We start from the raw sequence: 21106 nt of genomic DNA, 5'->3' as shown, positions 1-21106 counted from the left end.
CCAGAAAAGTGCATTAATGAAGTCACAGAAGTCGTGTGTCCAGTATTTTCTGTCAGCTGTTTATAATTAGAAGAACTACGATGCCCGAATCACAAATTAATTATTTTATCCGGTTCTTTTGAATCGGTTCAGTCTAAATGACTCGGACAGCTCACTGACGCACTCAATAGTTTGAAGCGGTTTCTTACTTTCTAGTTTAGATGGTCCATGTTTTTACTAAGACATCGCTAAATTTGATTCTAGAAAACTAAATATCAATTAAAATACAGTGAAGTATTTATCTACAACGCATTGAAATCCACTTTGCTAAATTATACGTTATTCTTATTTGACACTGAAATGTTAAAAGCTTAAAGAAAAATAAATAAGTGGAAATAAAGATACAAATATATCAAAAAGCTCTTGAAAGCCAAAGAGCACAGCATTGGAATAAAAACATACCAAGCTGTTTCTCTAAGATGATGAACTACTCCTAAACCTGTTACTGTAGTGTACACACACACACACACACACACACACACACACACACACACACACACACACACACACACACACACACACACACACACACACACACACACACACACACACACACACACACACACACACACACTTAAATAAATACTTCAAAAATCAGTGTGACTCGTAAAAAAATATATACATCTGCTGCTAAACAATCAACCAATCTTTATTCAAATACAAAATTACAAAGCAAATTTTTGACTGAGGACATAAACAACATGAGAAAATTGTGTCTAGGGCTGAATCTCATATCCAAGTGGATCCAGGCCTTTATCCAGCAGGAGTAGAGAGGATTCCCTCATCTTCTGGAGAAACTTCTGTAGCTCCTCTTTAGAGAAAACCTGACAGAGAAAGAAAGAGTTCAGATCATCACATAAACAGCTTCACTTCAAAACAACACTTTTTACTTTCACTACTTACGGTAATTTTAAAAAGACAATAAATCAATATTATCATACAGTCAAACACTTTTCATGTCTACATTCACAATCATTCTGTAAAAGGTTTTAATGCCACACCTCATATAATCTGTGTTGGTCAGATGCGATGATGTCAGCCAGACGCAGACTCTCCTGGTGGCGTTCAGTGCGTTGCAGTACGGTTAACAGAAGGAACGACATCATGGGCAGACACAAACGCCGCAACAGAGCCATTTGATGAGTGCGCTCAGAGTCTTCCTCTGCTTCCTGCAAAAACACACATTCAGTAAATCCTGAACATCCTATAATCCAAAAATTAATTTGTTCAATTTTAAAAATATTATAAAATTTGTTATACATATATATGCATGGTTGTAAATGACCTCTGACCAGACAGTTGTAATGTTCATCAAACCTGTAAATTAATAGAGAACCTCCTCACCTCTCTGACATCCACCATCCATCCTCCATCTACAAACAGCAAAACATTATAGATCCTCTCCTTCACATCTTCCGTCAGTGCTCCCAGACGCCCCTGCCAGTTCTCATACTCCATCTGGAGGAAGTGAAAAAGAAAACCCATTACAGATCAAAGTTAGAAGTGTTCACCACGGAATAGCAGTCAGCACTGTGTGTGTATGTCCTGTTCTGACCTTATACTCTGCTTCTTTCATCTCATGAGCCACCTTCTCTGTAAACTTCGCTTGAGCAGGTGCTGTGGGTTTTACCGGAGGGCAGTTCATGTGCTTGAACCACTCATTAAATGCATCATGAGCTTCCTGCGGGGGTGGGAATAATTCCGATTTTTAAAAAATGTTTTTGATGCCCCTCCTGCTCACAAAGGCTGCATTTATTTGATCAAAAATACAGTAAAAATGGCAAAATATTATTACAAACTGTTTTCTATTTTAATATACTTTGAATGTAATTTATTCCTGTGATGACAAAGCTGAATTTTCAGCAGCCATTAGTCTTCAGTGTCATCATAAAAGATTTCTTTCAAAAAAAGAAAGAAAAAGAAAATCATAACTATTCCAAACTTTTAAACTGAATTTTATGTTCATTACAGGGACAAACAAATCAGTGTTGCACAAAGATGCTGCTTCTCACTAGATAGGCACGGATGCACAGATGTTCTCGAATAGCATTCTCCTCCTCAGCAGGAAGGGGCGTGTCCATGCCCTGCTCCTCCCACTGTCGGTAGATCTCCCGCATGGAATCTTCCGGCACTTTGGCAAAGACCATCTTAGCTGCATCGTGCTTCTTAGAAGCTACCACATTAGATGTGAATAAATAAAAGACAATGCTGTGAATCAAACCTAACAGACCAAAGCTAAGACTAAACTAAGCTATAAACCCATTTAAATTATAGTGGTATAAACTAATAGCCTGGATGCCAGGCCGAACCCCGCCCACAAAATTTTTAGGTCGGGAAGTTCGGTATGGACTCGATCCGTTGAGGAGCTATTATGCCCAAACAAAAATTGTTCGGACCAATCAAATTGTCAGGGCGGGTTTTATACGATGATGGACAGATGAGCAACCAAAGACATCATATCTATGTGAGCAGAGCAATGGTAATGCAGGGATTAAAGTGAAAAAAATTCTTCTGACTGAAATTTTTTTCTGGCCAAGTCATATTCCTTGAACTTTATTTAAATAGTCGAGACCAATAGCGTTTTAAGGGGAGATGTTTTAAACCGCTTTAATATTGCCAGTTTGCGTATTTAAAAGCTATTTTAATCTATGAAAAAATTAACTTGACAAATAATCAACCATCTACATAACTTTTCAGTGCATGTTTTTATTTATCTTATAAGACCAAACAATGCTAAACTATGTTTTGGCTGAGGGCAAAGTGAAGTTTCATAACTTTATATATTTAGGCTATTTAACTTTAACTTTGTAGCCTATTAGAGAGCTGACTTATGTTTGACTGAATTGTTTGATTTATTTCTCATTGTATAGCTTCTTATAGCCTACCTATTAGGCTACTTATACTTTTATACTGGATATTATTGATCATTAAAACTGACATTTAACAAAAAGAGACAGGGTTGTGTAATGTTATATATTCTAAAATATATAAAATGTTCTTTATATATATTTTACTATGCATTCTCTTTACTGTATGTGTACATGCATAATAAAATAAAACGATACAACCCTGTCTCTGTTTGTTAAATGTCAGTTTTAATGATTAATAATGTTTCATATTTTTGAAATGAAAACAAAAAAAAGCAGGGTTGTGTTTTATATTTCGTGTTGTTAGAAATATATGCAGTGAAGATATCAATGTGCATTGCCTGAACCACATTTGTGTGGCCATAGATATGTTTGTTTATTATAATATGTTCATTTATAAATGAAAAGGTGTTTTATATATATTTCATTTTATTGTTGATGAAAAGAGGCAGAGTTGTATTTTATACCATATTTCGTTTTATTGTTGTCTAAAATATATATAAAGAGATAACCGGAGTAGCCAGAGCGAGCTGAGTGATGCGATCAAGAACGTAGCTGTTCCATTTGCAGAATACCCGGACTCGCGTCCTCTCGTCCTCGGGAGTTCGTTCTCCGGAGTCGAACTTGGCAAGTCCGAAGTTTGCGTAGGCCTACTTGGTATTGAGAAACGGCCAATATTGACCCGCGTTCTGTTTTCTATCATGCGCCCGTGCACATTTGCGATGATGTAATTTGCACGCAAACACACCAGGGTTCGAAAGAATCAAGTTGAGTGTGAAACCAGATCAACGCTGCGGGGGGCGCCGGGAACAAACGCGCTCAGATTCGGACCGCAGCAAACCAGCTGTAGCCTGACATGCACTTATCCAAAAAGATTAACTGAGTGAACACGGAGCAGTTTTTCCGTGAGCGGGAATTGAAAACCCGGACTGGCCCATAAGTGAAGTGATTACAGACAGTGGAGAGAGGATGTGCTTAGTCCAATCCAGGCTCTATCACATCCCCATCAGAAGGATGAATAGACCTCGTCTTTCCTTAATTTAAGACCTATTCAAACTAAAATTAAGACATTTATCACACTATTTGAGAAATGAAAGCCTATTTACGGCCTTAAAATTATGAAAAGTGAATTTAGGATATTAAGGAACATAAGGACAGACGGGAACCCTGCAATTAACGGAAATCCGTCGTAGCGACGGAGAACTTTAATCCCTGGGTAACGTAACCATCCACGTCATCAGAGCGCTTGGGTTGAATCCATGGCTGGCGCTGGAAAATTGAGTTGTGTATATTCCGCTATCGCGTGTGTTATATACTGTAGACAGCGCATTCATTTTAGAAGAGGAACAGAGAACCGCGATCAAGGCATTTGTCAATGGGAAAGATGTTTTTGCCGTCCTTCCTACGGGATTCGGAATCTATCTCTCAACATACGTCACTTAGTCCGTTGCTCTGATTGGTTCTAGGTCTATCCAATTGAGTGTAGAGGCCTTTTATTTCCTGGTTCGGTTGACACACGCCCCATAAATCACAGCCCAATGGGGCAGTTTCAGACTCACATTCTGACTAGTCAGGCTAATAAACTAACTTATTTTCCGGAATATAAGTCGCACCTGAATATAAGTTGCATAGGGTCAAAATTGTAACGTTGAAAAAAGAAAACCGCACCGATAAGATGCATCGTTGTATAAATCTAATTGAACTATTACCGTACATTCAGAAATGTTGTAAAATACCAGTAAATAAAACTAATAAACACATATTTTAGTTTCCACAACAAGAACTTCAAATGTAATGGTATTAAGAACAGAAAAATTATTAAATAAGCATAAATTATAGTGGCTTTCATCCTAAACAATACATATTATAAACGAAAATCAATTCTAAAATCAAAATATTAAATCAATTACAGAAAATAAAATGATCAATTACAACTCTTAATACAATAACTTAGCTGTAAAAGCCTCACCTAAGAACTTCCTCATGATGGCATTGCTCTGTTTAAGGGCTTCAGCTCGCTGGGCAGGATCAAACACCAGCCAGTCAATGACATCAATCTTCTGACGATCCTCCTGTGGGAACAGATGAATAGTTTTGACTTTATTCTATTGGTGATTGGATATAGTTTTACCAATTAAAACAGTGACAGTTCATTTGTACCACTGTAGTTGCCGTATCCAGGGCAGGGGTCAAGTCATGGTGGGCAAACTCATCTGTGTCTCTCTCTCTGATGGTCTCTACTACTGTTTTTGTGATTGATGGCACGTCCAAACCTAAACACCATAAGGCATAAACGTAATTGGTAACAAGCATGAAATGTACAGTGAAGGCCCTGATATACGTCAAGCGAAATCGTAAACGAACTGGTGTGATGTCATTACGAACAAAATCGAAAGCTCAAAACGAAACGAAGCTCATTTAGAGATCATTTCGGGAGTTTGAAAGAGATTTAGTTGTGGCTCTGAGACTCTTGACTTCTTTGACGGGGAAAATTTCCTCTTTTGTGTCCGTCGAGGTCAGATGTCCGCGAGTTAAATACACTGGAGAGCTGCTTTATAGTAGAAATTGAAGTGTAATTCTAATTAAAAGCAACACTGATACTGTTTTTCATATTTAATACTGTAAAGCTGTTTGGTTTACAGCGATCTATTGAATAAAGTGCTATATACATAAACATGACGTGACTTTAATTGACTGGAGTGCTGAATTGCAGAGTTCGTGCAAGCATCCACATCGCAATGATCAGATGTTTTCTTAACTGCCGTTTTCTCACTGCTGTCATTTTTGAGTTTATTTTGTTATCGAGAGGAAAGTGTGCAGCGCATATTAACATATTCATCTAAACTGCTCTATCAGCAGTGTGAGTGGCATCAGGATGTTTGCTAACAGTATATCGCTACAAACTTCTACAAACGTAGAACGAAAAAGAACTTAGCTGTGATTATATTGAGGCCTTGGGTCTGTCATTATCGGAAAAAACAAACAAACAAACAAACAAACAAACAAACAAACAAACAGGTTTCACCGTGATGCAAGACTCTTTGACCTCACCTGCTTGAGTTGCCAGGTCCAGGCAGTGTTTGCGCTGCTCAGTCTCGGTGACTTCCTCCAGGAACTGAGCGTATTGTGACACGGCCGAGTCAGAAGGAAGGTTACTGACGTAGAACGCAATGAGATCCACCTGCTTCTCCTTCACTAACAGAGAGATGTAGGCCTTCAGGGTATCTACACACACCTCCTCCTGACGAAGACAGATCAAACCAATGAGTTTAAATCAAACATTTGAACATTTTCTCGCTACAAAACATTTGCTAGCAATACGATCTAAAACTATACCGTACAACGTACCTTGAGCTGCATGCCCAAACTACGATAAAACAGGACTAAATGTGACATGAAGCGCAAGAGATGAGCTGGCAAAGATGTACTTCTTCCCAACCAATCTCTGAACTCATCCAGAAGACCTTTCAACACAAGTTCAAATAACACTTTTATTTCTCCTTTGAAAAAGTAAATATCTCTAAATATCTGTTCTCAAAGCCTACCATCAAGATCTCCAAGAATGACAAACTTCTGAATCACATGGTAATGCTCCTTGGTTGCATCCAGAACTCTCTGTCAATATAAAACATTTGTGCAAGATCAGAAAAGAAACATTTCAATCTGTTAAGTCTGTTACAGATGAAACCTCACTTTGGATTCTGTTGCTTGAAGCTCTTCAAAGACTTTCTCCAAAGTCCAACTGAAAACATGATAGAATCAATCAATTAGTGGAAAAGGACATGAATTGATACGATGTACATTAAAACGTGTTTAAAGACGTACTTGGTCTCCAGGAACTCTCTGGGCAGCTCTTCCAACTCCTCACTGCCCAGACCAGAAGAACAGATCTCCTGCTCTACCAGAGTGTCCACCATCACTCGGAAATACGCCCAGACCGTGTCCTCCCACGACTCGCACACAGGTAACAGCTGCAGGACACATTCAAATAATGACTAAAACCAAGAGGAAAGAAAGAGTGTAAAAATGGATGGACGACTATTTACCTGTTTGAGGTTTCCACTCAGTGCAGCATAGATGGCTCTTTCATATCTGTTGAACTGCTCCTGAAAAGGCAAAACAAAAGAATCTAAATCAGACCGACAAACAAAATTACTGAGACATTCACAGAATATGTCTATTCAATTTATTGACATTTCAACCAATTCAGTTATCAATTTTTAATTGGTCAGACTTTTATCCAGACAGAGCAAAGGTTTTCAAACTTTTTAATGCTGAGAACCCCTAAATACGATGTTTCTACTGTATAGTATATGCAGTAGTAGGCAGATACTGTATATATTTTCATATATAAAAATATGTTTATACTGTTTTATAAATAATTAAGAGAATAAGAAGCACCCCCTTGTAGACCCCTGATCTAGAGTTTCCTCACCTCCTCTGCCATTCTCCAACAGCAAACCTTCCACACACTCCGATGAGGATTCCCCTCCACTGGCCGAAGCTCTCCACCTCCTGAACACACACACACACACGCACACACACACACACACACACACAAATGAACATGGTTCACTCCCCCTGACCAATGAATGTCCATGTCTCAATTGCAATCAATGGATTTATTCATTTTTTTAAAGAGACTGCATTCACAAAGTATTTCTAGATAATTAAACGTTAAAAAATGTATACATTTATATTATAGTAATTACCATGCCTGATTATGGATTGTTTTACAAAATTGTAAAATGACGATCGGGTGCGAATATCTAAATCGGAGAAAATCATAGGTTCGAGTGGGTGGGTGGATGATTTATATTAACAGCCGCACAGGTCTAATTGATTCATGATTCACGTGAGCCACCTACTCGTTTATGTGCAATCATTCTCCTAAATATTGCTTTTTACTTGACTTTATTTACATATGTGACCTTTAAGGAATCCAAAAGTAATCAGATTACATTACTGTTGTGCTTGGATTACGTTCCTGAATAATTTTTTTTGAAGTAAATTATAACTGTAACAGTATAGATTTTTAAAGTAACTCAACATTCCACTCTGAAGTGTATTTCATCCCTTAGAACTTGTTCACTTGTCTTGGCTAAAGGCCACTTTCTAGCAACTGTTTTCTTCACTGAAGCATTGCGTTTAGTGAGTTACTAAAATATTTCAACAAAAAACTCAATATTTTGAGTCAAATTATTTGCTTATATTCGGAGCACTTATTTAAGATGGATAATGTACATCAAGCCGGTTGTTATTGCAAAATGAACCCCATCAGGGTGATATAAGACCCCTCCACGTCAGGGTCCTGATCACCCCGTCGAGGTTTATTCTGCGATAACAACAGGCTGGATGTACATTATCCCTTACTTATCATATAAAGCAATCATGAGCAATCAAAAACCATTTCTCAGGTTTCATTATAAATGTCTTCATTTGTGTTTTGAAGATTAATGAAAATCTTGTGGGTTTGGAACGACATGAAGGTGAGTAAATGATGACAGAAAATTAATTTTAGGCTGAACTATCCCTTGAAGTCCTATTAAACAGAAGAGGGTAATATGTAGTTAAATGTTGGTAAGTAGGTGCATGTGTGTTGACCTTCGTTGATGTTGGGGTCATGGTACAGTTTCCAGCCTTCCAGAGTGGCAGCACGCCAGGCCTGACCACAGCGCTTACACAGCCTCTGAGCCTACACACACACACACACACACACACACACACACACACACACACACACACACACACACACACACACACACACACACACACACACACACACACACACACACACACACAAAGTCAGATCAGAATGTCCTGGCTTGTCTGCAGTCGACACAGAATCTTAAATGTCATATCTTTCTCTCTCTTAAAAAATGTATTAGTTACCTAATATATGTCATGTCATTTATTTCAGGGTGACTCAAGATAAGAGCCTCCTCCTGCTCTGTGGCTGATATGACACTTTTCTTTGCTTATTCACCTGTTATGCACCACTGAAATGAATCCCTCACCTAACACTGAATGCATTGGACATTAAGGTGATAGTGTTTGCTTTCAGGTGTGGCAATATTTTGATCCTTAATGCAAATTTTTTAAACAGTTTTCACAGTCCCCTTCGAAAATGGATAAGAAGTGAGTGTAGATTTGGGAAAAGAAACAAGAGATTCCAAGTCCAGTGGAATAACTAATGGAATAGTGTTAAATTCGCTGATAATCGAGTGACCAGATCGCAAAACAGAACACAAAGCCGAAAAAGCTTACATTTATTGGCTCACGCACAACTCTCTCATTCGTCACGAATCCAAACATTTGGCTGCGATGTAACATTTAATTGCTAACCTATTATTTATTTAGTAAACAAAGCTGTGGGCTTCGCTCCTGACATAATATTCATGTAAAACAGCATTCACATACAAAACAATGTGTTTTGGCGGACCACCGCCAGTGCTACTCAGCCACCGCGGTGGTGCGGTTGTCAAATTTACCGGCACAGCCCTAATTACTATATATAGGACACAGGACGATTCAAATATATAAAAATAAAGTGTTACCAAAAGTTTTTTTCAGTTTTGAAACAAATGAACTGTTTAAGACCAAACCAAAATATTTCACTGTCAAACTAAAAATTACAAAACTACACAGAATCCCCATGAGAAAACACACACACCTCATCAGTCATGCCAGCTCGTATGAGATTGAAGAGGTTTTTGAGCAGGCGAGCGTCGTCCTCTCGGTCCAGGTCTGCCAGTGGTCTCTTCTGTCTGATGGGAGCATCAGGATCCAGTTCTGTGACCAACGGCCTGCTGAAACCACCGCTGGACTGATTTCTCCTCAGCTTTAGGGTGTGGAGAGTGTTTTCCCTACACATAAACAATCCACCATAAATTATTTACCAGATTCAATTTTATTCTGAACTCTGAGATATTTGTTAAGTATTACTTACCAGTACACAGATTTGGCATAGTATTCAATGTTATCAGAGAAGTCTCCCATCTCATCTTTGGCTATACTCTCCAACCAATCCACCACGAGCTAAATAAACATACACCCACACCAGATATTCAGGAGTTTTTCCACACAGAAACCCTCAGAATTGGTGTAAATGTATGCATGCGTACCTGGCTCTGTCGCACCATACTGTCCTTTTGGAAGAACTGCTCCATTACTGCCTTCTCACTCTCACTGGGCATCTCCAGAGAAAATACAACCACAAGTTCACATGCAGTGGCCCCCAAAAATATCAATGCTTAAGTCACAATTAATGTGTGAATGTCACTGCATTGGATACAAAATATCACACCAAGTGGCATCAGCGGAAAAGCAACGCTACTTGGTGACAAAGAAAGTTTCAATGCACATTTTGACGGTATATCATTGTTTAATCATTTTAAAACATTTAAAAGGGGCTTGTGCTATCATAAAGTTTAATATTTTGCAATATAATGCAATGACAGATTCATTTTTAAGTGTTGCATATCCAGTAGGCCAGTCCAGTGAAACACACAAGCACTTACAGTTATGTCCATCATGATGTCTTCTTCTAAAACTGTCTGGACTCTGTCTCTGTGTTTAAGAGAGTTATAACAATATCTAAGCAAGCAAGTAATACTTTTATTCACATATACATTATCATTCAATAGTTTCTGGATCGGTTCGAATTTAATTTTTTTGTTCTCGAAAGAAGACTAATGTTCACCAAGCTGGCATCAAAAATACAGTAAATAATAATTTATTCCTGTAATGGCAAAGCCGAATTTTCAGCATCATTACTCCAGTCTTCATTGTCACATGATCCTTCAAAAATCATTTTAATATGCTGATTTGTGGCTCAAAAACATTTCTTATTATTATTATCAATGTTGGAAACAGAAGTTCAAAAGTTGAGCATTTATTTGAAATTTAAAAAAAAATGTCAGATTATAAATGTATTTACAGCTGCCTTTGATCAATTTAATGCCTCCTTGCTGAATAAAAATATTAATTTCTTAAAGAAAAAAAAAAAATGTACTCGCGTCAACGGTAGTGTAGGTCATGTTTGAGTGTGTTGTACCTGTATAAGGAAGTGATGAGTCTCCAGGTCACCATCTCTTGCTGCAGCAACCAGGTAATGCTGACCGTCTTGGAGGATTTCTGCTGACCAGGGGCCGAACGGAGAACCAATTTCTGCAACATACTGACCTACAATACAGGTGAAGTCTCAGTAAGGAGTTTTGTTTTCAGCTTGCCATGCCAACATTTAATAAAAAGTTTTTTCCTGATTACAACACTTCTAGTGTTGTACCTTGTCCTGACAGAGTGCCTCGTACTCCTCTAACAGATCAAACACGGCTGTGGACGCATGGCGCAAATATGACTGCAGAAATTCAGGAAACAAACTGAGAGACGCTGGGAGAAAAAAGGGAGGGAGAGAGTTGTAAATCAACTTATTTAAATAAATTGATCATTGAATTTGTGATGATTTTAATGAATATTTACCAGCCTCCCCGGGATCATCTTCCTTCAGCATGAGAGCGCTCATGTTGACATCATCAGTAAAGCTGGTGTCCACCATCCCAGACAGAGGTGATGGGTAAAGACTGTTCGTCCAATCACTGTCATCCAAGTTCTGAAGTGTCAACAAACAAGAACCAGGCAAAAGAGTTACCATTGAAGTCGTACAAGCAAAATATATGCAGTCAGGCTGTTGAATTGTGGTCACTCACCATGCTCAGACTGCCTTTGGTACGGGGTGTGTTTAAGTAGCGAGGAGTTCTGCTTCCTGTCCCGAGGATGGCCGACACATCTGGGTTCCTGAGGGCACTTCTTGGGGTGTCTGCAAATGATATAAAAAAACATTCTGCACATCAATACAGATCATTCTTCACAAACATAACACTTAAGAGAACAGTAAACAGACTTTGGGGGAAAAATACAGCAAGATGAAAAATATACCAACTTTTCAGAATGCCACAAGTGCACCGCAGGTCATGTGACAAGAACTAACCAATCAGCTTTACCCGTGTTTACTATGTGCTTGAAGGATGGGGTTTTCTATTCTCCATAAATCTAGTGGCAGAGCTTCTGCAAGGGATTTTGGGTGCAGGAAATCCATTTATCCTTTGCTGAAAATTTCGTGTCTTGCTTAGCTGCGCTCTACATTGGGAGAGACCACGGACGTGCAAGCTCGTAAGCGCTTTGGAAAGAAGGAGAAAGCGGCACAGCCGGAGTTTTCCACGCTTTTTTAGACGTGACGTGAAAGTTCCCTAACATTCGATTCTGATTGGAAGCTCACAACTCTTTTACTGTGGTGCTGTTAGTGTAAACTGGGTTTACTCACATGTCTGTTTATGGAGAGATCCAGGTGTTTGGCGCAGTAGGGGTCTAGCAGGGGTAGTGCTGGTGCCAGGAGTTTCATCCAGTGCCAGTGGGACTGAACACACCGTCAAGGAGAAAAAAAACCTTCCTACATGTTTAGAACCAGAGCATATAAGTGGGCAGTCGTGGCCTAATTTAGAGAGTCAGACTGGAAACCCAAAGGTTGTGGTTTCGATTCTCAATACCATCAGGGAATGACTTGAGATTCCCTTGAGCAAGGCACCTAACCCCCAATCGCTCCCCGGACGCCACAGTGAATGGCTGCTCGCTGTGTGTGTGTGTGTCCATGGTTTGCAGTTTGTGTGTGTGTGTGTGTTTTCACTACTCACTGCTCCTAATGTGTGAGCCATCCACTAACTTGGATGGGTTAAATGCAGAGGACAAATACAAAGTATGGGTTACACATGTCACTTATAAAGGATATATGAATAGTGCTTAACATTATGTCTATTCATAAAGTGTCTGACCATTGTACTATCATATGAGAACAAAACTCTGAACTAGATGCAGCTGGACACCATTAATTTCTTCTGGCAACATGAGCAATTCTGTGAAGCTGTTTTGAAACAATTTGTATAAGTAGTATTGCGTTCAATTGGTATTGTATAAAACACTATATGAATAAATGATTTCTGGTATTTGATCTTGGTAAGGATACATGCAACTTTTTTGTGTGAACTCTTTCTGCGGGCAGCCCGGGTCACCTCAGTGTCCCGAACCGCTGGACTTAACCAGGTCTGATTCCTGCACAGGATAGAGACAGAGACACTTAAATTACATTTAAAAGATTACTATGCTTAGAGTTATAGTGTTGCATTGTGTCACATGCACACAAATACAGTTAAATACATATTTGTTTAAAACCAATCATACAAAACAGATCTAAAATGACTTCACCAAACATAATAAAACCTCAAACTTCAAGTAAAACATAATCAAATAGCGAATGCAGAGAACAATTTGTTAAGAAAGTGTCAAAACAAAAATTAACCACAACTACTAACGTTAACTATTATACTTTTGCTTAACGTACAGCTTTGCGATTCGACAGGCTTTTTTATTTTATTTAGAATAACATTACACAGGTTTATTTGTAAAAAACAATAGATAATAAAATGATAGTGTTCTCTTTTCTGTCATATGTGCGTCATGATTGTTTACAGTGTAAATGACATGTGGAGTCGTTCTCACAACAATACTAAACATTGGGGCAAATCACGAATCAGATATAGTAGCCAAAAATAATCAGATAACATTTATACACGGATAATGTCATAGTAAAAAGCAATATTTACCACTCCATAATGTCTTAAGTTCACGATTGCTAGCTAATGATGCTAGCGCGCTTGATTTTGCGCCTTCACTTCTGAGGTTTGTTCTTCTTCTGAGCAACGCATGTTATTGCGCTCAACACACTGCCGCCTACTGGCGCGGATGAACGAGTATTACACAATGAGTATTACACCGCCTGTCAGGTACTGCCACCTACTGGCCTCATAAGGAATTATATGCATAGCAATGTGTCTTTCTATTTGTTCAATTAAATCACTTAATCTTTTGAAATGTATAGCCTATTGCGACATTTAATCTCGTCCTGATTATATTGCATTAAGATTGGTCTCTCTTTTCAAAAATATCTTCACCCTAATCCAATCCAATATGCATCCATTACATTAGTGGCACACGACGTGTATGATGGGATTATTTTTTAATTTATAAAATAAATCGAAATGTCACGTCTCACAAGTGGTGTTCGGTGGCTATTTAACGGATTCTCCGTACAAATGTCACGTAGTTATTAATGCCTCTATTAATGTCAAGTAATTATTTCTCGAATTAGTAGCATATACTTATAAGAATGGCCGGGGCTGGTTGTCACACTAACTCATAATTCAGTTGCAAGGTCAATTTCTGACACATACCTTAAAGACTTGGCTACAAAACAACCGAACAGCACTGTTACAGTATATTCCACCGACCCAATAACAAAGCATGACCGGTTCAATTTCAAAGTTGCGACTTTTCTGTAGAAGAATGCAAGGACTCTTCTGTGTGATCTAAAACTTGAAAAGGAAGCAGAGGCATTCAACATATCATACAACAAGACAATATGTCTCAAACAGAAAGAATTGCGAGTTTGCAAACACAGTTCCACCAGAATGTGTTGTGAGATCTAAAGCAGTATGTTTCACCATTTACTGATGTTACGCATAACACAAACCTGCAATAATTAAATATGTTAAATAATATATTTATGCACTTAATCTCACTTTATTAATCAATGTCTTTGCCACTGATGTTCAACGATCATTCTATGATCATTCTTATTAGAATGGTTTGATGAATTATTGTAATTAGCAAAAATGTTTTAAGACAAACATCATATTTGTGTTTTTTTTTTGTTTTGTTTTTTTTTGCTTAAAGCAATGCGCCGACTTTTTGGGACTTTAGCTTAGTTAATACATACCCTTTTCATCTCCGTGTGTGCTGTAACTCTGTCTGACACACCCATCGCTAGGCTAGCTTAGCACAAAGACTGGAAGTAAATGGCTCCAGCTAGCATACTGCTCCCAATAAGTGACAAAATAACGCCTATATAAATAGGAAAATATTGGCGTTATTTTGTCACTTATTGGTAGCAGTATGCTAGTTGGAGCCATTTACTTCCAGTCTTTGTGCTAAGCTAGGCTAGCGGTGGGTGCGTCAGACAGAGTTACAGCACGCACGGAGATGAAAAGGGTATGTATAGACTTAACTACCTCTGGGGGATATGGTGAATTAGCTAAAGTCCCAAAAAGTCGTTGTATTCCTTTAAGTAAGGGGCTGCATCTGAAATCGAATACTTCCATACTATATAGTAGGTGAAAAACAGAATGTGACAAAAGAAGTATGTCCGAATTCACAGTACTCATAAAAGTGTAGGCAAAAAGTACCTGGATGACCGACTTCCGGTGAGATTCTGAAGTGAGCATATGATGGACACTTTACTATCCCATGACGCCACGGGAGAGGATTTGTGAATGGCAGTGAAGCGACACAACTGATGCTGTAGGTGACGTGATAATGACAGCAAGGCGAATGTGGTATATCCAAATTACATTCATACTACACACACTCATACTATATAGAACACACTTTGTTTAGCAGTTGTGAATTAAATACGTATTTGCAGCCAGTGTTGAACTTTCTTCTCCTGCATCCTCCTATTCTTCTGTAATCCAGAATGGCAGCACAGCTGAAAGGTTTGTTTGAGCTGCGCCCTCTACTGTACAGACGTAAATTTGAATTTCCTTCAGCCCGAGGATTATTCATTTCACTTGTGGTGTAAAAGGGCCTTTGCATTTGCCAAAACAAACAAGCAAGCCCAGGGAAGATAAATTAATACAAAAGTAACGTAACGCATTACTTTCCATAAAAAGTAACTAACACAATTAGTTACTTTTTTAGGGACCAACGCATGTGACTGAAGAAATGTTATTACACACACACACACACACACACACACACACACACACACACACACACACACACACACACACACACACACACACACACACACACACACACACACACACACACACACACACACACACACACACACACACACACGGTAATTTGATGATGGGGTTTGGTACAGGTTCAAGCTATTTCTGCACTTGGTAATCTGACACTATTTTCATGCATAAATGGCAAAGAACAAAGATAAATATAATGTAGTCTTTCGCAAATTGACCAAAGTTCAACTTGTGTAGTTGCTTTTTGTTTCTTTTAAACATGTAATTATGTCACCGATACCCAGCGTACACTTCAGTGTCTCCTTTCGCAATAAGACCGTTTAACCATTTCTAGTTACATAATAACAAGTTGTGCAGAAAGAAATCAGTGAAGAGTAGACCGACAATTAAGTAAAACACTAATAAAACACATTTTACTTGAATACTTTACACCATGTCATGGTTTTATTTGACAGTATTTCAGTAAATATCATACAGTAAACAAGAGCTCTGCAAAAGTAAGTATATATCCATTGAGTTGCATTTCATAAAAATAGTAGCTCACTTACAGTTTTTGTGACTAGGTCATAGTACATAGTGTCATATTTATCATTTTTATCTGCACAGGGTAAACCGCACTGTTTTTTAAAAGTTCTACACAGTGATACAGAGCCCCATTTAGGGCATTGCCTTGCCACCATCGCTCCACCGATAAATCATCTCATTTTAAATCACATTATTTATCAGGTTGAATCATTTTAGTCTCTTCAGCATTTGGCAAACTCGAGACAAATTAAATGGAAAAGCAGTGCCAATGCACTGACATTGTTCTCTCTCTTTTTAAACAAACTTTCTACTCTACAAAATGAAAACCCTAAAGCCAGAAACATTGTCTAAAGTGCATGAATGCAAATGCTGCTAAATACGCAAGCCAATCACCCTTTTTCTTGTTGTTGTGTTCCAAAATATGTTAGAATACAATTCATAACATGACACGTTCTTAACGCGGTATTGGCATCAATTAGTGTCCGTTTTCTCTTTAAGGTCAACTTTTGAAGCTAAAGTTTGAAGTGCATTTGACGTGATTAGCTAGCTAACTGAATAAAGGTGGAGTCATTCAATTTTCATGGGCAAAAAAGCTTCATAATCTTTTATTGTAATTAATGTCACTTTCAAAACAAGCAGCTAGTCAACACAGTGAATGCACATGACCAACTTGACTAAACCGGTTGGAGAAATTCCAGATTGTGTGGATTTCTATTGACTGGATTTCCTCCACAAAAATGTGAAGCAAAGGTAATTGTGATCGCACCTTTACAACACATTGTTCAATAGTACAGACATTTGAAGGTAACTATGTCGCCCACTTGGGTGCATAGGTATGTTAGCATTTGTATGCTAATGACATATTCTTGTAAGGATGTAGCCAAACAGCTAACTATTTAGCATTTGCATACTTGCGTAGAGTATGTTTCTGGCCTTAAGATGCCTTGATCCTAATTCGTTCAACTCCAATAACTTTGTACTTTAAACCAAGTTCCTGTCTAACACTGGAGAGACATCAAAGCGATCCAGCTCATTCTTATGCACACACAATCTTTGCTGGTACTCTATGGAAAATACATTTGCTTTGACAATGTCTGTCTGGGATTTCTAAGGTTGTATTACTCGGAAATTAATAGCCACTGAAGCACACTCCCTTTTGGAGTGCTTCAATTAATTTATCTTTATCCAAGAAATATTAGCACTATCTTGTAATGAATAGATCATTGTCGGCTCTCCTTGTCATCTACAACAGTTGTCAAAGAGCATCAGTAGAACCAGTCATCGCTTTATTTCTGTGGGAGATGAACATAATAGAGACGATATTATGACAAATGATAGAACGGATGAGGTCTTGTCTGGGATCCTTTACACAGGAACCGGAGTTGACATGTAGGCCTGTATAATTATTACAATTAACAAAATGATTAAAGAAGAGAGTAATTGTAAATTTTTTGACAGTATTGCAGGAAAAATACACCATGAAGCACCATTTGGGGTCTTAATGTGTTTGTTCTTTTTTTTTTTTAAGTGAAGTGTAATTTCTGTGGCATTTTTGGTCATAAACTGGGTTGAACAATGAAGACACTCCCTCAAAATCATGCGATTGGCTGTGCTGTGCCAAGGCTGCTTTGTCAGCCCTGTTTTGCGGTTCTGTTTGATGCCACTAGTTGCACAGAAATTACCCATTTTACCTTCAAGTAATGCTGAAATGGTGTATTTATTAATTACAGTTATATAATGGGAATGTAATTCACAAAAATTTAAATTATGAAACAAAATTCAAATACACTGCAGGATAAGGATGTATACTGAGGCCCAGGTGTAACCTAAAGTTTGTTCGGTTTTAATTCAACATTCCTGATGATTACATTTTAAGCACTGGTATTAAGAGCTCTTTCACATGACTCACATCAACGTTCCCCAATCCATTAAATTAAAGTATGGAGCAAAGCATCAAGATAGAGTATTAAAGGATTAGTTCACCCAAAAATGAAAATTATCCCATAATTTACTCACCCTCAAGAAATCCTAGGTGTAAATGACTTTCTTTCAGCCAAACACAATCAGAATTATATTAAAAAATATCCTGGCTCTTCCAGGCTTTATAATGGGAGTGAATAGTAACTGATATTTTGAAGCGATGTGTTTTTGTAGAAAAAATATCCATATCCATATTTATAACTTTATAAATTATAATCACTGGCTTCCAGTAACGGCCGTATGCTAGTTCTGGCGGAAAAGTGACCTCTGACCCGACGTATGACTTAAGATGTAGGACTGGCGTAAGCATATAGTAGATGGGTCTTGCAGTTCAAACAAACAGGGCTGAGGAACAAACTCCTCCGACATTTCTCTTTAAAAATTCTCTTTTTAGACTTCTAATTCCTGACCGGTGTTCTGTTTTGCTCCATCCTCTGCGCTTCCGTATTACTCACTCCCATTATAAAGCTTGGAAGACCCAGGATATTTTTTAATAAAACTCTGATTGTGTTTGGCTGAAAGAAGTCGTCATACACGCTAAGGATTATGAAGAATTATAAAGAGTTTATAATTCTAGTTATCGTTCCTTGTACGTACCGGCCTTTAGCCAACATGCCGTGTTACATGCAGATGTATAACACAACACTCAAAGTTCAAACTATTTCAACTTTTACCTAATTTACTGTCAATTTTTCAAAGTGCAGCCAAAGAAACTCTAAAGAAATTCCAATGGCTGAGACCTTTTAATGGATTCTTTATGTTTTCATTTAGCCTTCACTTAGCAAGATAACATCATAGCTTACTAGCTAAACTAGTAGAGATTGAGAGACTGTGTGTATATAGATACATGAAGGTACAGTATCCCCAACTCAGTGTTGTTGCAGCCCCTTACTTAAAGTGTGGGTGATGACATTCGGAAAAAAACAATGCATGACAGAAAAGCATACTGTACGTTACTTTTTTCCATTTGCTTTCACAATTTGCTATTGGCAAGTAAAAATCAACCTTTTGTGAAGAATGCAAATAGCATGATTTGTGAATCATGTGAAAGAGATTTAACATCACACAATATTTTATATAGGGAATATGTTAATAAGCAAATCTTCATTGCAGGATTTTGGGAATTCATTTCCTCAGAAATATTCAATGAATATCATGGATGCACAGCATTTCCTCTTAACAGTACTGCATTCTTTAAATAGACATATATCTATATCTATATCTATATCTATATATATATATATATATATATATATATATATATATATATATATATAGATATAGATATATATGTTTATTTAAAGACCAAGTGCTCAACAAACATTTGAACTCCTGTCAGAGATATCATTAATAAATATCTGCACTTCTCTTAGAAGACTGCCATCTATCTATGTACGAAAATAGCTTTCAATTTTATATTGATGTATATAGATATACTATGACCATAAACCAGCCTCTCAGTTGATTTAGACACCAATCAGCATACAGAGATAGGGATGCAATGACATACTCATTCAGTTTAACAGAACAATAGTCAAATTCATTTTGAATTTGAATTCACGTTTTTTTTTGTCTTGATGTCGTTGCCTAGGATTCGGAGCTCAAATAAAGCATCAAGTGGTTGGGATAAGGCAGGTGTGTCCAATCCTGCTCTCGGAGGGCCAATGTACTGAAGAGTTTATCTCAAAACCTACCCGAAAACACTTACCTGGACATTTCTAGTAATTCTGAAGACCTTGATTAGCTAGTCAGGAGTGTTTAATTAGGATTGGAGTTAAACTTAGCAGGACAGTGGCCATCCAGGATTGGACACCCCTGGCATAAGGCACTCTGCCCTAATCAAATCCTTTCTATTTTTATCAAACCCATCTTGGGATCCTTCAAATTGCTTTGTTCATGTAGACAAGTAAAGGGAGAATAGACTGAACTAGTGATGACAGAGTCAAGAGAAGGTCAAAGCCCACTGGCTCCTTCAGAAATTAACTGAGCAATCAGTGGTCTCAAGGGGTGCTCACACTGATAGAAATTTTCAGCAACTGCAAGTCATTAATCATCAGTGAGGGTTGGCGATTTTAAGTGACACAAGCGACCACTGAGATCTTGAACTGGATGTGGCGACTACCGATGTCAGTGTAGACAGTGTAGGTCATGTGATCGGTTTCCTTTTACAGTTCGATATTGAGTTGAGTAGGAACACCTACTAGCACCCACTTGAGTTTAAATCGCTGTCAGTGGGAACGCACCTTAGAGTGGAGTAGGAATGAATTCTAGATTACACTCTTCTAACTTACACCATGTATGATGTCAATACTCCAGTATGGGGTCACAATAGTGTATAAAGACCATATTTACAATATGTCTCACATATATGTAGTCATATAATATATCTATTTCTATATTCATTTCACCAACCCTATACAGACATCTGCAGGTCAGTCTTTAAGGCAGAGTTCCATAGTAGAGTGTCCGCTCATATAGAATCTTTTTAATCATATTCATTCTTCAAATACACAAAAAATGTATGTCTGATAACTCCTTCAGTATTCTTCATTTTTTATGAAACTGTATAAAATTGCTGTAGCCACCAGTGGTGGTTTAGTGTCAGTAAGTGGTTTTCTATGCATGTACATCTCTGAGTCTTGAGTGCTTTTCCCCAACAGTTCAAACCAGTCCGGGTTTCTTTTAGCACGCTACATGCATCACTCATTCTACCGTGGTTCAATTTTTGGAGTGAATGCTTCCAGTTCTTAAGGTTGTGGGTGTCATATCTGTTAAAATAACTTAGAATAAAATATAAATAAAAAATGCTCTGTCTAGAAA

The 21106-nt window shown here is 37.9% G+C and overlaps 1 protein-coding gene across 3 annotated transcripts; it reads right to left on the bottom strand.

Moving 5' to 3' along the window:
• Positions 1-667: 667 nt before the first annotated feature.
• Positions 668-14752, bottom strand: nup107 (nucleoporin 107). 3 transcript variants are annotated; one of them, XM_077234040.1, is made up of 26 exons: positions 14734-14752; positions 12925-13010; positions 12229-12321; positions 11615-11724; positions 11388-11517; positions 11194-11297; positions 10963-11090; positions 10427-10475; positions 10031-10102; positions 9856-9944; positions 9580-9772; positions 8511-8601; positions 7342-7421; positions 6953-7012; positions 6732-6877; positions 6600-6648; positions 6452-6521; positions 6255-6370; positions 5958-6147; positions 5067-5179; positions 4876-4978; positions 2052-2212; positions 1595-1720; positions 1384-1497; positions 1041-1208; positions 668-863 (listed from the first exon to the last, which is right to left on the bottom strand). In XM_077234040.1, the coding sequence occupies exons 4-26, from the start codon at positions 11615-11617 to the stop codon at positions 756-758; spliced, it is 2463 nt and encodes an 820-aa protein (XP_077090155.1). In that variant the 5' UTR covers positions 11618-11724; positions 12229-12321; positions 12925-13010; positions 14734-14752; the 3' UTR covers positions 668-755. The 3 variants fall into 3 exon arrangements, with proteins under 3 accessions (XP_077090155.1, XP_077090153.1, XP_077090154.1); XM_077234038.1 differs by lacking the exon at positions 14734-14752 and adding an exon at positions 14189-14373; XM_077234039.1 differs by lacking the exon at positions 14734-14752 and adding an exon at positions 13562-13671.
• Positions 14753-21106: the final 6354 nt, after the last annotated feature.

The sequence above is a fragment of the Siphateles boraxobius genome, unplaced genomic scaffold, assembly GCF_051911475.1.
Source record: "Siphateles boraxobius isolate OS27281-9 unplaced genomic scaffold, OSU_SipBor_1 19, whole genome shotgun sequence".
In the NCBI taxonomy this organism is placed as follows: Eukaryota; Metazoa; Chordata; class Actinopteri; order Cypriniformes; family Leuciscidae; genus Siphateles; species Siphateles boraxobius.
Note: the sequence above shows the minus strand (reverse complement) of the source record. Positions and strands in the feature narration are given on the sequence as shown.